General features: G+C 39.3%; 1 protein-coding gene across 5 annotated transcripts in view; it reads right to left on the minus strand.

The window, feature by feature from the left end:
* Window positions 1-15191, minus strand: part of HNRNPR (heterogeneous nuclear ribonucleoprotein R) — a 34122-nt gene extending 18931 nt beyond the window's left edge. The window contains exons 1-5 of one of the 5 annotated variants that reach the window (XM_034646253.1): window positions 15036-15189; window positions 11664-11829; window positions 9294-9412; window positions 8552-8659; window positions 5920-6033 (exon numbers count right to left, since the gene is read on the minus strand). In XM_034646253.1, coding sequence (XP_034502144.1) covers window positions 5920-6033; window positions 8552-8659; window positions 9294-9412; window positions 11664-11820 — 498 coding nt within the window. In that variant the 5' untranslated portion in view covers window positions 11821-11829; window positions 15036-15189. Of the gene's footprint in view, window positions 1-5919; window positions 6034-8551; window positions 8660-9293; window positions 9413-11663; window positions 11833-15035 lie in introns of all 5 variants that reach the window. The other 4 variants (XM_019802546.2, XM_019802553.2, XM_034646262.1 and 1 more) reach the window with 4 other exon arrangements.
* Between the last annotated feature and the right edge of the window lie 1459 nt (window positions 15192-16650).

Below are 16650 nucleotides of genomic sequence, written 5' to 3' on the forward strand. Positions count from 1 at the left end.
TGTTCAAATGAACATCTACCTCATGCGGTTAACTTATACACTAGATCCCATTCCTTCTCTTCCACTCACAGACACATGGTCCAGCAACAATTTGATCATCAGCACACAAGTGATTATAATTTCTCACTTAAAAAAAATTTTTTTCAAGGGGCCCCTGGACAGCTCTGTTGGTTGGGCACCGGACTTCAAATTTAAATGAAAACAAAAATATATCTTGACTACGACATACCTTCCAGTTATTGTCCCATTTCTCTGCTACCCTTTTTAGCAAAATTGCTCAAAAGAGCTGTATGTACTTGCTATCGCAAATCCCTTGCCTCTCACTCTCTTGAATCCTCTCCAAATATGCCTTTCACCACCATTCTTGTCAAAGTCACTGATGACATTCATGTTGCCAGAATCAGATGTCAATTCACGGTCCTTGTCTTACTCGCAAAGTTTGTTGTAACCGACCACCTTCGTTCTGTGAAAACTCTCTTCACTAGACTTCTAGGATACCACATCCCTGATTTTTCTCTTACCTCATTGGTTCTTTCTGCTCAGTTCCTTATCTCCCCAATCTCTAAATATGGAGGGCTGCAGGGATCAGGTTTTAGACCTTTAGTCTAGCTACACACACTTCCTTGGTGATCACAACCAAACTCACGGTTTTTAAATACCATGTAGATGCTTATGCCTCCCACATTTATAAACTCCAGCCAAAACTCTTCCCTCATTCAACAGATCCACTTGGAGGTCTAAGAGACATCTAACTCTTAACATGTCCAGAACAGAACTACGATCTTTCAATCCTGCTAATCTGCCCTTTTCTACAGCATTCTTCATTTCAATTAACGGCAACTCCATCCTTCTAGCTGCTCAGATCATAAGCCTTGAAGTCATCCTTGGCCCCCTTCTCTCACACCCTCATCAATAAATCCTGTTAGATGTGCCTTCAAAATATCCAGAATCTGACCACTTCTCACTAGCCTCAGCTTATCAATCCTATAAATAAGCATTCATAACAGAGCACAGCACTAAAAAAACTACAGATAAAAAATGTCCTGAGACAAAAAAATATATATATACAAGGATACTTGGTATTCATTTTGAAATGTATTTTTTGGTGTGGCTACGCTCTCAAGCCCAGTCGGACAGTGTTTTTGTATTTGAGGGTATTTGTATTTGAACATTTTAAAACTGTTCTGGGAACCAAATTCTGCTTCATATTACTGCCATTAACATAATGCAATGGTGCTTCATAATTACATTATTCACTATCCCTAATTCTTCCATACCCCTTACAAAAACACATAAAGCAAAGAAAGAGCACATAAAGTGGCACTGTGAAAATACACCTGACACACAGCTAAGTGAGGAAGCTAAGTGTCAGGTTAATACACTACTTATGTAATACTTGTGCCTATATTTTTAGAACAGACAAGTTTGCCTCATTAAGCAAATCTAAAGTGAAAAACCTGTATTTTCAGAAAAAGGAATTTAATGATTAATCACTTTATATAAAGGAGTCGTAAGAGCCAAGTTCCTTGTACTCTGAAGTATCATTTGAATGTTAGAAGTCCAAATTACAGATTTTCCATAAGAATACTGTTTTACTTTAGAAGAAAAGTCAATACATCTGTGGTCAACAAAGTGCCCAATATTATAATCACTGGGATCCAAGAAGAAACAGGTTAAAAATACTGATTTACTGAGAAGCAGGAGATGGCTTCACTTCCAGATCAGTTTAATATAGGACATTTAAATAACTTAAAAAGTCTAAAAATAGGGGCGCCTGGGTGGCACAGCGGTTAGGCGTCTGCCTTCGGCTCGGGGCGTGATCCCGGCGTTATGGGATCGAGCCCCACGTCAGGCTCCTCTGCTGTGAGCCTGCTTCTTCCTCTCCCACTCCCCATGCTTGTGTTCTCTCTCTCGCTGGCTGTCTCTATCTCTGTCGAATAAATAAATAAAATCTTTAAAAAAAAAAAAAAGTCTAAAAATAAACAGTATTCAAAACTAAGCATCTTTCCCTTAAAAGTTTCCAAGCTCAATTTTTAATTAACTAAAATGAAATAGAAATGTTTTCTTTTTATTAACTTGTTGGTCCCTGAGCCATTCTGGCTCCATATGAACTGTTCAGAGTAAGCACTCAGGCATATGCAGGTAAGCCTCCCCCACCCCCTGCCCCTATTAGAACCAATAGAATCTAATGAATACTGTAACAACAGTTCTTCCTTTACTCACTAAGCATCAAGGCTCGAAAACAGTTTGGGCTGTCTACTATCTAACCATCAAGTACTTCAACATTAATAGAGAAAGCCTTTTGAGGCTCTGGAAGGATAAGAGTTAATAGGCAGTGGAACAGTCTTTTGAGTATCTACTAGGGCTCTTCCACTTCCCCCTCCTACGTGCTATTTTGCAAATACAGCAGCTTTTCCTTCTACATAATTCAAATCAGGTACTACTAAGTCATATACTTTTACATCTCTGTTAAATACACCGCTTCTCTAACACTTCCATTAGTTAAAATACCAAAGAATTAAATTTCAATCTACCACGTCCTTTGAATTCCTCTACAAACTCCAGTGCCATGCTCTTTAAAAAGGTAAGTGCTTATTATAATAGAAACAAATAAAAACAGAGGCTGCTTCCCAAAACAGTTTTACAATGCCAGGTGAAAAACACAAAGATGCTATAACTGGACTAGATCTGAGGGCCCACACACGCTAAAAAACACACTTCAAAATTAATATCTATCTTTTATATTTCTTATCTCAGGACAATGCTTAAAAACAATGCAAAGGAGTGCTCTTTTATAGGGTTAATTTACAGTAGATTTTACCAAGATGAAACCTCAGTCTTCTCATAACTTAATTTTGATATTGTCAGACTCAGGCACTGACCCTAATTTCAACTTCCTCAATCAAGAGCTAAAAATTTTTAATGACCACAGTGAATCATAAAAGAACAAAAACCTAAACCTCACAGCACCAAAAATGACACCAACTAAAACGAATTTATTTATTAAATCAGCAACCCAATATACTAAAAACCTCCTATTTTTCCAATTTTTAAAAAACTTTAGGGGTGCCTGGGTGGCTCAGTCGTTAAGCGTCTGCCTTCAGCTCAGGTCATGATCCCAGGGTCCTCAGATTGAGTCCCGTGTCGGGCTCCTTGCTCACCAGGAAGCCCGCTTCTCCCTCCCCCGTTCCCCCCTGCTTGCGTTCCTTCTCTGGCTCTAACAAAGAAATAAAATCTTTAAGAAAATAATAATAACAAATAATTTTAGGGGCGCCTGGGTGGCTCAGTTGATCAAGCGTCTGTCCGACTCTTGTTTTCGGCTCAAGTCATCATCTCATGGGTCGTGGAGTGGGCTTGAAGATTCTCTCCCTCTGCCCCTCCCCCACGTGCTCTCTCTCTAAAACACATAAATCCTTAAAAAAACAAAACAATACTTTAATTTTCAACAAGTATAGGCCGAATCTCATGGAATTTAACTTTATGGGAAGAATCCAAACCTTTACACTGAGATTTTGTTGTAAAAAACTGCTTGGCAGGAGTAGGAGTGGCTTAGGCTCATACAGGGATTTCACCGCAGAGTTATTTGCTGTATGCAACGGTATCTAATATATAGGAAAATGCATTTTTCTCCTAAAGACACAATGCAATTAAGAGAATACGCATATTTTACAAGTAGGATACCAACTTTGTTTCTAACTGGATACTCAAAATAGTTGATCCTATTAAACTGTTTAAATGCTTTCAGTGAAATCTTAAAGAGTACTAACAAACTGCTTTTTTATCTATATAAAACAAAGATAAGTCCCCATTAATGAGCTCATTAATAAAACCAATCTAATGGGCTAAAGTTCATTTTTATAATTTTGAAATAGATACAACCAACTAATTTTATACCAAGCTATACTGGGCATTGGAAAGAACATTAACAATATTGTATACACTTAATTTTTATTCCTAAGGATTTTATAACTAAAGAAACAAGACTAAGATAAATGTAATAACTGGTAAATACTAACGAGGATATCACATGCTGAATGGTATACTACAGATAACTTTTTCAAACTGTATTCCCCTCCTGAAGGTGTTTTAGGGTGCCTCTAAATAAGGAAGAAGCAAAAGAGCAATTCCATTTTTTTTTAATTTTATATGAGGGTTTAGGGAAGAAAACAAAATTTAAAACCATTAGGAAAAAAATACCTACGATGCAGCAGTTCAAGTAAGAAAGTTGAACTATATTTTTATAGTGTTTAAAAGTTAATAAAATGTAAATGTAGATTTGAAAGGGTTCACAATCTAAGTAGAACATTAAAAATGAAGGATGGCTTGAGGCACCTGGGTAGCTAAGTCAGTAGAGTGCAATTCCTGATCTCAGGGTTGTGAGTCTGAGCCCCACTCTGGTACAGACTACTTAAAAATAAAAAATCTTTTTTTTTTTTCCCTAAGATTTTATTTATTTGAGAGAGAGTGTGCACAACCAGGGTGAGCAGCAGGCAGAGGGAGGGAGAAGCAGGCCCCTCCTGAGCAGGGAGCCCGATGTGGGGCTCAATCCCAGGACCCTGCGATCATGACCCGAGCCAAAGGCAGACGCTTAACCGACTGAGTCACCCAGGTGCCCCATTAATAAATAATCTTAAAAATAAAACAAAACAAAAACAAAACACTTAAAAAAAAAAAAAAAAGACCAAAATACTTGTATACTATGTTTCAATGACATTTGCTCCTGTAACAAACTTACATGGCTCACAGACCAATTCCAACTCTGTAATAATTATGGAACATGAAATAATTTAGTTTTTTAAGAGACTCAAAACAATAATATGTAGCTGATTTAGGTATCATGGAAAGTAAAAATGTTTAGAGTCCCCTTTAACACTACTAAATATTAAGAAATAGATTATTAACCGTATTAATGCTTGAGGGTAGTTCAGGGAACAGACCAATGAATGTAAACTCTATTCTATATACAGTGAACACACTGGAATTACTTCCGATATAAATCTAAAAAGTTATGTTAACTGCTGATGTCTCTATTCACAAACCAGAAATAATAATCTTTGCTTTTGGCTACCTGAAAGACACCAGAAAGAAAGGACCCTGCCGTAACCTTATATTTTGGCACACGGTTTTTACCATTTGAAGGATCAGAATTGGTGGGGCACCTGGGTGGTGCAGTGGGTTAGGAGCCTGGTTTGGTTTTGGCTCAGGTCAAAATCTCAGGGTTGTGACATCAAGCCCTGCATTAGGCTCCACACTAGCACAGAAGTGTGCTTAGGATTTTCCCTCTCTCTACCTGCCCCCACACCGCCCCCGTACTGCATGTGAGCATATATTCTCTCTCTAAAATAAATCTTTAAAAAAAATAAAAATAAAGGATTAAGAATTGTCTAACATAAAGGTATATGAAGAAAACTTTATGAAGGCACAGATGGAGCAGAAACGGCTTCTTCGTTCAATGACAGATCAATGTGCTCAACCTTTCATCTGATTCTCTAACCTTCCCTTATGTGACCCACTCCCATCAATAAATCTCTCAGCAAATACTGAGTACCCTTTATGTGGTGGGGGGAGGGTCAAGGAGGGAGGACAAGCACTGTTCAGAATTACTGACATAAAACAAAAACAGAATAAAGCAACTGTTTCTCCTTAGTAACCGCAATCCAAGCACCTAAAATGGTGTGTTGCTGGTTGCATGGTTTTAGCAACCAGTTCCAAGAAATCTATATTCCTTTACAGAGTGTTTGGGTATCTAATAGTCACATGGTTCTCCTTGCTTATGACTACAGTAAAATACAAATGGATATCCAAAGAAAATAATTATAGCTACACTACAAAAAGAATCAACTAGTCTTCCCCATCACACAATAGACAGAATAATTTACAAACTGGACAGGTTTCGGCAAACAGCTGAAGAACACTTACTTCTGTTCCAATTCCAGGTTGTACTCCAGAGTACACACTGTCTGGAGGAGGACCACCATACTTCCTCTGTCCTGTGGTTACATCCAGAGTATAGCCAGTCCTCTCAAGCAATGCCTAAAGATAATTATACATCTGTTTATACTTGAATATTATATCACACATCAGTATATTAATCTTTTCCAAAAGATACCCCAATATCCTAGGCTATGTTTAGGTAAATTAATGTCAAAATTCACACTGTTACCACACACACGTGTTGCTCCCATTTCATTTTACTGCTCCTTTCCATGCATTTAATGGAAAGAACTGTAGACAAATCGCTAAGCACACAACGATTTTTTTATATGAATGAGAACAGGAAAACGGGGCAAGGATTATTACAAATGTGACATAAGCTGACCCCAGGCTGCCTATTCATACTTCTATACGGAAGTAGTCCTCATTTTGCAGTCTCCTCTACCTCAGTGAGAGCTCTCCTTAACTTGTTCCCTTTAGGTACCATCTACCTCCCTGTGATTCTTTTCAAATAAAATGTTCTCTAATCAGAAATCCTACCTCCTTCATGCAGCTTCTCTCATTCACTATTCCTCACATCTTCCTACTGAGACTTTCTATTATAGTCAGGTAATTTAACCTTTATTTTAATACTTTTGTACTTCTGCTATATCATAAGCTCTTTAAAAACCAGACTATTTCTCATACAACGCAAATTCAAAGTATTTGGCCAAATAAGTATACTCAGGTTTCAGGAAAAAAAAAAAAAAAACAACAAAAAAAACAAAAAACCTTACGTTTCCTGATTACCAACCTTCTTCACAACATTGTATTAGGTATTAAAGAGGGACTGTAGAAAAGTTAATGTTCTTGCCCTTAAGGGTTTGTATTTATATCAGAGCCCAAAAGCGCAGACACAATGGAAAAAAAAAGAAATGCAATCTACCTAAAAAGGGGAGAATTTTACACTTCACGTTTTAAAAATTAGATGGTCCCCAAATTGCAATGACTCAACTTACGATTTTTCGTCTTCAGGACGGTATAAAAGTGATACACATTCAGTAGAAACCACACTTCAAATTTTGATTTTTGATCTTTTCCAGGGCTAGCAATATGCAAGACGATACTCTTGTGATGCTGGGCTGCGACAGGGAGGCTCAGCTCCCAGTCTACCACTCAATCACATGGGTAAACAACCAATACACTTACAACCATTCTGTTTCCATACCAACCACTGTTTTTCCTGTCAGTACAGAACTCTATAAATTACAGGAGATACCCAACACTTTGTTACAAAACGTGCTTTGTGTTAGAGGTGATTTTACCCAACTATAGGCTAAGATAAGTTTTCTAAGCACATTTAAGATAGGCTAGGTTATAATGTTGGCAGGTTAAGTGTCATAAGGTATATTTTTGACTAAGGATATTTTCATCAATGTCCAGATAAACCCATCCTAAGTTGAAGATCTATACACAATGTCAAAGCAACAGGAGATTTTAGACATCATCAAGTTTAGTGGCTTTCAAAAGTATCATTGGAGGAACCCTGGGATTCCAGAGTTACCTTAGGGTCTCTATTTTTCTACCTTTGACTCAAAAAGAGCTGCTCTAATTTCAAGCACGGAAATACGTGTAACATATAATATACACACAATTTATATACTACATAAACATTACTTGTCTAATATGTAATATACACGTATCACATATACAATATATACCTTACCAAAAGCAAATACCCAGTTCTGGGGAAATAACATAGGCCTATTCAATACACACTAATAAGTTTTTTTTAAAAAAACAACTATTACGTCAAATGGAATTTTCATGTATTTATCTTAAAAATATAAGAACAGGTTATGCCATTTTACAGATGAAGGAAAAAAGTACAAAGGAGCTCTATGTAAACTATTATATGACAGAAAATGCAAGTTCTATTTCCTGTCTAAAACAAAACTATGCAAACAACTTCAGTAAATAAAATAACTAATTCAATTTGAAAAGTCTATCACTATGGCAAAACGTCAATATCCCCTTAACTAAGGAATGAGGTTCACTGGTCTTTCACCGAAAGCCCTATATTTATCTTGCAGAGCAGTTCATCTAAACAATTATAATAATAATAATAATAATAGGTCTGGTTACACAGTTCTTGCCACATTCCAGGCATTACTCTAAGCACCTTACATATCTTAATTAATCCTTTAATCCTCACAACTCTACGGGAACAGGTACCATTACTATGCCCAGTTTACAAATAATGAAACTTAGGTAAATAAAAATTCAGGAGTAAAGCAGTTATAAAACACCTCTTTACCAGCGCTTAGAAAGAAACCAAACCAAGAGACATGGCTGAGTCGATCTAAAAAGCTGTTACCGGAAGCATCAATAGACATGTATCACTCATAGCCAGAACAAGTAATGAGGCAAGGGTCTGAATTCGAGTTTTTCACCAAACATGCAACTGAATGTTTGCCCCCCAAATTCTTCTTGTGTAACTTTCCTTAAATTATCTCATTTCTAAACACTAGCTTAAAAAGGGGGGGGGGAGACAATGAAAGCTGTTTCTAGGAAACATGAAACATTCAATCTCATCATTAAACTTATTATCATTTCAGTGACCTGATTTAAATTTTACCTTGATCTTTGCTTCATCAGGCCCCTTTGTGGACTCTTGCACCTTGCTCCCCTGTTTCTCCCTTTGCCTGTAGGTCTTCATAACTCCACATAAAAATGCACTTTTGTTCTAGAATAGACAAGTAATTCAATGAAAAAGAACCACCAGGAATCACTGAAGGGTCAAATACATAATTAATTTACAATTTCAAAAGACCAGAATATTAACGAAATATTTACTCATTTATTCACTCTACAAATATTTGCTGAATGGTTACTATGTGCCAAAGACTGGAACAGACAGCAATAAGACAGCCAAGACCTCAGGGAGCTTACCTTCCACACTGGCAAAAGAGTCTTCCATTTGTTGATATTCAAATGCATCTGGACTATCTTTACTAGACATTCCAGAACTATTCCTCCTACCTACATTACTTTCCTCCAAAATAATAAAACAGGATCAGATAACCCAAATGTTCAAAACCTGAGTAATTTAAGCCCATAAAAGCCTACTAATAACAATCAGCAAAACCTGACTTTAAGTTTTTAAAGTAACTTACAGCAAAGAAGTAGGGAGAGATTTTACTTTACACTTGTGTTTCTGAGAACTCTGCCATAAAAGGTCTTTTTTTTCTTTAAACTATTTTTTTTTTAACAGAAGCAGAGGTAGTCAAAAACTATCACTTCGATTCAGAAAATAAAGTAATGGTAAAGTAATTTCAGATCATTAGTTGTTCAAAGGCATTTCTAGTAAATGGCCTTACCTGAACATGTGATAAGTCACTTTCCTTGAACTGTTGTAGTACAGAGAGTGCTCCTTCTTCATTAAATTCCCTGAGAGCATCAATTGCTCTTTCATCAAGATCGACATAAGCTACCAATCCTAAAAATTAAATTGAAAAGGGGTAATGTTATTGCAACAAAAGGGATAACCTAAACTGTGCTATCAATGTTTAATCAAGTTATGTTCAGTACTATTACTAACAAACTACATTTTCATTTAATATGCATATAGACAGCTATACAAATACTATACAAAAAGGTCAAGAGTACAAAAATGAAAACAAAAGATAAAATGTCAAACATGAATTTCAATCCCCACATCCCACAAAAAAACCCACAAAAATCCTAGCCCCATTTCCCCTCCCCTCCTTAAGGCTTGGAAGTTAAATCTGATGTACACAGTATACTACAGATTAAGCATTAATATAACAAATTCTGATTTACGTTAGAGTAGTAAGCATACACTGTATTCCCCAAGGACCAATCTTCAAATTATATGGACTGTTATAGTTGTTGCTAACCACACAAGAGGTGGGAGAAAAAAAGAGAAACCATTTTTACTAAATAATTCTTTCCACTCTTCAAAAGGTATCAAAGGCTCTTCCTCCTTGGCACCAAAGAGAAAATGAAATGCGGTTGTTTATCTGAGCATCTACTTTGCTGCAATCAGAATGTGGAAAGGCATAATTTTAAACTCTTCTACAAATGCAAGTGCAGCTTGATTAATCAATTCTGAAAGTCATATTTTAAGGCATTTTTCGGTTCTTCTGATGTGTCAAGCTGAGGTTTAAAAGATGCTGTGGCATTCACAACACTGTCAATAATGACTATTTTTTTTCAAATGGCATTAGGGACTTTACTATGGACTTACAAGTAAACTATACAGAAAATATTTGCACTGCATTCTATACACATAGTATATTAACTGCACACAGAACATCTACTCAGTTTGAAATGTAATTCTTAAGTCTGTTAAGTTTGTGTTGTAGTTCTCTCTCTATAAGGAATATATTTCAGAATTGATCCAATGTAAAAAGGAAATATTTGGCAGGTTAAAACCCCAAGTCCATATGAACTAACATCAAAAGTGACTCCATTTTGATAAAGCGAAAAAGAACTTTATTCCATACAGTAAATATATTTTAAATAAATGTAATGCCATTTGTAAAGTTACTTTAAGAAAATGTTGCCATGATTTGTTTTAAAAGCTCAAAATGAGCATGCCTAAATATTTGGACTTTCCTTACTTCAAAATTCCATACCACCACCCAAAGCCACAACTCAGGACACCCATCGATCCATTCTGTCAATCCAACCCTACACCCAAACCATCAGCCTCTTATCAATAACAAAACACTCTACAAGAGAGCATCTCTGAGCAAATCACTGCCAATTCTCTATGGCAGAATGTCAACAGAAAGTTCCTGAGGACTGATTTTCAAATGGAACCATCACCCAGGAGTCATTTTTAGGAAGTCATTTTAACGTCTAAAATTATCCTAAGCTTCTCAGATTTGAAAAAAATTTTAAGGACAAAAAAACAGATATTTGTTACTACAGTACTTAAGACACATTTGTGAGACAATTCAATTCTCTCTCCCAGAATCTGGATAGGCACACAAAACGCAGCGGAAGAAAATTTCCATCTATGGCCCCAAAGGGGGAGGACACATTTATTTATGAACAACACTCCCTAAGAGTAAATATTTCTCTCCCTCTTTAAAACTTCAAACCGCTTGCAACCAACCATATTAAGATATTCAGATTTGCTTAAGCACTTATCCATGGGACTTCTAGATTTTTTTTAAAAAGCAGCTGTTACAAACCAAACACTTCCAAATTACTGAGAGATGTGGATTTTTGTCTATTAGAAACTAGACAGGCCACAAACTCTCAAGGAGTCTGACATTTATTATCGTTTCAGACAATACAGTCTAACCAGTCCTCTTATTATGCCACCTAATCAGACCTAAGCTAATTTAACAATCACTTTAAGAAGCTAAAAGTAGAAAAGTAAAAGCAAAATGATGACTGATTTAGATTAAGAAAAAAATGTAAAATTTGGTATGCTGAAACATACATTTTAATTGGTGGTAAATCTAAGACAAATTGATGTACTGTTCTGAAACAACTAAGACTGCATATTCAACACTAAGAAGGCTTCAAAATAATGAAATAAGAATATCAAAGTCAAACCCAATATGCCTTCAATGAAGGGAAAGTAACAAACATTCAGCTCTACATAGATCAGAAACAGTATTATTTAACCTTAAAAAAAAAAAATCTATAAAATTCAAAGTGGTTTGCCCTCACTTTCATAACCAGTCAGAAACAAGAAATGCATATTATACCTGTCTGAAATATTTCATCAAGTCTTTCTGCCACCTTCTGTGGGAGGCCTGCCTCTATCAGTGTCTTGTAGTGTTCTGTGTGAGTTACACTGGAAGTATCCATTGGTTCTTCCTCTTCTTTTAACTGTACCGCATTACCATTCACCTGATTAGCCATTTTATTATGCTGCTGGAAAAAATTCAGGAGCTATATTACATTAAGCCAGAAATAACTAGTTTGTAGGACAATGCATGATTTATCTAAACTAATTTGTATACATGCTGCTAATAAACTCTATCAAAATAATATTATATGCCTTTTGTGATGTATCTGACCTAAGTTTGCAACAATAATCCTGTAAAACCATAGAAAATGTACATGGAAGCATTCGGTCTTTAAGGAACTTCATGTACACAGGGTTAAAAAAAGGCTTGAATTTACTGAAGGTAGAATTGCTGATTAACAAAAGTAGCTGTTGTGTCCTGACAAGCATATCAACAAATCACCACAAAATCCTAAAAAGCCCATCAGCTCTCGATTCTTACACAGTTTTTTAAAAGTTTGATTTAGAAACAGAATGAACACCCACAGACCACTTAATCAAGGTTTAAGGACTTTCAAATTTTCCTAGTTCTGCTTCAAATCTAGGATAGGTGTGAAATAAATGCACTGCTGTCTCTAGTTCAACATGCTGGTGGCTTGGGTTTTCTCCGCCTCACTTAAAAAAAAAAAAAACACAACTTGACATTAATTTTTGTTCTAAAATTAATTTGCTATTCCCATTCACAGATTTAAAAGAAAAAATGACCAAGTTTAAAAGCTAAACGATTGTTTTAAGTCCACGTAAAATAAAAAGTGAGCTATAATTGAGGTTGCGTCTTTTAAAAAAAAAAACCATGAGTACATATTGAATTTTTCATATCAGTAAAATAAAGCTGCAACATATCGAAGGATGGACAGCTAACTCCTTCCAAATAGTTTCAACAAACATTACCTAATGAGGGTAAACTTAGGTCAGATGTCCCAGATTAACCTACCCAAATTATTTTGAATGTTCAACCTGCATATAATACTGAAATGGAACAACTCCCTGAAGAGAGAGATTAGATAATAAAACCATACAAGACCAGTCTCTATACTGCCTCAAAAGACAGGGAATTAAAGTGCACTTGTCTGTGGTGAATGTGATGAAGATAATAAGCAGCAGAATAAAGATATTGCAACAAATACTGAAACAGAGGACATGAAGGTGGATCTCAAGAAGCCTACTTTACTTGATGAACCCCGAGGCACCTAGTCAGCTATAAAGAGAATACAAGCTTCCTAAAAAGCACTAAAACCCGCAAGATAACCACACTTCCAGATTGCTTACAACCACTGTGCAAACGCACCAGGTGCAGTGTTCTGACCTCAAACAACTTCTCTTCATTTCAAAGTCCACTGATACTTAGTTGAAATTAATGAAAAAGGGAGGAAGACCGAGGGGAACAAGGTAACATAGAGGAGGAAGAGAGGAAAATTCAGAAAGGGTTCTTCTAAAAATAAGATAAATATCATGACTTCTTATGATTACAAAACATTAAGACCTGATGGCCCACTAAGGTCTACACAGACGCAGACTCTCCTTAAACTTTGGGTGGAGAAATGCTTCTCAAGGCAAGCCTCAAATTCTGATGAACTGGCAAAAAAGAAAACATTCAAAACTGGCACACTCTTCATCAAGAAACTACTTACAGTGTAAGATGAATACGTTTACTGATTAATACAACCTATTTCTATAAAGATGCATCCTAAAGTCCAAAATCTCTTTGTGAACATATAGTTCTGTTTTCCCACGCTCCCCCACCCCCAAATACAACCATAAGATCATCAGAACTCAGAAGTTCTCAGTACCACAAGACCCTTAACAGTATTGCACTTGGGAATACTATTAGTCACAGAAAGAAAGCAAATTTTTAACAGGAAAGTTCAATGAACATCTGCTAAGGTGGTTTTTTTTTTTTTTTTTTAAGTACGTGTAAAGCAAAAAGACAAGTTGTGTATTAAGGACAAGATAGAAATATTTATGACTACCATTTCATTGCAAAGGCTCTCCTACAAGTTGATTCTGAAATTGGTTGATATTGTCAAAAAGTTTGTACACTTTAACAAAAAAAGTAAAATAATTAGATTCCAGAAAATAAAACCTTTCAGATCAAGGAAAACCTCTCTCTTCAAGCCAAATACAATGTGCTCATTTAAAAAAGTATTTTATGTCACGTGAGACTGTTTAAAACTTGTGTCAATTCAACACAATGCCACACAGCCAAACCATATTTCTGGATGCAGCAAATGTACTGTGACTGGAGTCATTTGATTTAAGCGTTTCTGCAAAAAGTAAACGTTTAAATAAGATTTTAAAGGGCTGCTGGGAGATTTGGGAAGTCAGCACTAGCCCCTCCCTGACTTTTTCTGAATATCTCTGTGTAAATTCTTCATATTAAGAGACGGGCTTTAAAAGAACCAACGAAATGAAAACTAACGGTTATCTCATGGGTTAGGACCGTCAAGCCCTTATCCTACGACTGACTCATGAGACATAAATCCAGTCTCTTAAGGACAGCAAAAATCTCAGAGGTCAGTGTGAAAGGACTGAACCTTTCAAGAACCCCCTGGCCTTAAGTTTTACATTTTGGCAACACGGTTACTACCGTATAAGAAAAATCGCCTTTCCAATTTAGTACGCCTAAGACATTCTTAGAATTATGTATCTCAGGCGCCGCTTGAAGCCTAAGTTTCACGGCCTCTAGTAGTCATTTTTTCCTTCAAATCTCGGCTCGCAGCATGCAGAATGGGGGAGGGGAGGGAGGCTTCCTACATAAATGGGCCCTCGGGCTCCAGCTCGCACAGAAGTTTTCTCCCGGTTCAGGTAACCCCGGGTGTGCATCCCGCCCTCTGCCCACCCCACCCCTTCATGCCCGTCCCGATCAGCAACACATCCCACTCGTGGCTAGGCCGGCCGAGACGAGAGCGAAGCGGCTCCGGAGGAGAGAAGCGAAGGTGCCGCGGGCGTCTGAAGCCTCCGGCCGGGCCAGCCGCGTGGAGCAGCGGGCGGAGGCGGGAAAAACACGGCCTTCGCCGGCAGGCCGCGCGGAGAGTGTCCCGCGGGCCGGACCGCGGGCCGGGGGCTGGAGGGTTGGGGGGAGGATGAGCAAGGGCGAGGAGGCGCCACGGCGGAGCTGGGCCCTCCGCTGCGCGGCCGGACGAGGCCGAAGCCGCCCCCAGCCCATCCCCACCCCCACCCTGGGGCCTCGGAGCGAAAACGAAACTGGGGCCAAGGCGCCAAGCCCGGGCTGGGCCGGGTCGGATCGGGGCTCCCGGCCCCTCCCCCCACGGGCCGGCGCGAGACTCACCAGGGCAGAGCTGGGGCCGCCGGCCGGGCCCGTGAGAATCAGCGCGAGGCGCTTTGAAAACGACTAGAAATGGCGCGCGCGCCACCCCCTCCCCCCCTCATGGACAGAGACGCGATCCCGGCAGCACGCGGGGTTTCCCGGAACTGCTTCCAGGGACTCCGAGCGGCCGGGCAATCACCTCGCGCGGCGGCCTGAAAGGCAGCTTGGGCGTCCAATAGTAGCTAAAAGAAGCGGCTCACGCTGGACGACGAACGAGCCAATCGATGAAGCCTTCGGCTGAGCCAATGAGGGAACTCAGCGCCGCCGGCTGGGGCGCCTCCGGGGCGGGGGCAGGAACACAAAGGGGTCTGTGGTGGAGACCTGGGTAGAGGCGAGGCTGCGGGGCACCAGGCCCTGAGTGGTCGAGACTCTTCGCTGCTCGTCCGCTGCCGGTACGAGACCGAAAAGCTAGGCCTCACGCCGCGTGGCCGCCTCCGGAACCCCGCCCCCTACTGTCCGCCCCGGCCTCGCTCCTCCGCGGCCCTCCCGCCCCTTCGCCGGCGCCGCGGCGTCCCTAATCCCCTTTCGTGCCGCAGCCGCCGGCGTTCGCCCCAGACACGCCCACCGCTACGCGGTCGGGCCTCCTTCTGGGTCATCTTTTGGGCTTTGGTTGGACCACGATTTAAGAATGATCTGGCTGGCCGTCTGGCTGGAGAATTTTCACGGAGAAAACCCCTTGGAGCGATCGGAAAACTGCCCCCTGGCTCAGAACGTGAGGGAAATTGCTAAAGTTGGCACCATTCAAGAGCACTGTTTACTCGCAAATTCTACAGCAGGGACCTTTTCCCACTGGGTCTGAGGCTAATTATGAAGTAAGACAGACATATGTATCCGCGAAGCCAAAAGAGCCGTGCAGGGAGAAGGGTTAAGTCCCAAAGGAGGCGAATTCCTGTTACTCCTAAATCCATTTTTCACCCTCCACCCTTACTGGTTTGTTTCCTGTCTTTGCCTTAGTCCGAACCTCTCTCCTCCCACAGTCTTCCCAGCTCACTTATGTAGAGCCAGCTCTTCCCTACCCCAACGTCCAATGGCCTACCCCTCTTAGGAACTGGAGAAGGTCAAGCAGTGGTCTACAGGATTTCCAGATAACACTGGAGGATCATTTACGTTTCCCAGAACCTATCAGCCCCAAATTAACTATTAAAAACGTACTATGGGGGCGCCTGGGTCAAGTATTTGGTTAGGCATCTTGGTTTTGGCTCAGGTGGTGATCTGGGTGGTGGGATAGAACCCTGCCTTGGGCTCTGTGCTCAGTGGGGAGTCTGCTTGAGATGCTCTGTCTTACTCTCCCTCTGCCCCACCCATTTCCTGTTCTCTCTCTCTAAAATAAATAAATTTTTAAAAGCACACACACGCACAACCTACTATGTACCCAGTACTGAACTAAATGTCTCAGTGGATCCAAATTTTGTATCACAGATTGTGAAACTTAAACAAATGCTGGGATCTTTTCTAGAAGTAATATAAAATGATAAATACAAATTGAGAAACAGAATCTTGGACGGGCATGGTAAAAGTGAGAGACCTCAAGTGAGAGACCTCAAACTTATTAATGTCTAACTCAAGGGTTCGTAAC

The sequence above is a fragment of the Ailuropoda melanoleuca genome, chromosome 2 (assembly GCF_002007445.2).
Source record: "Ailuropoda melanoleuca isolate Jingjing chromosome 2, ASM200744v2, whole genome shotgun sequence".
NCBI classification, from domain to species: Eukaryota; Metazoa; Chordata; class Mammalia; order Carnivora; family Ursidae; genus Ailuropoda; species Ailuropoda melanoleuca.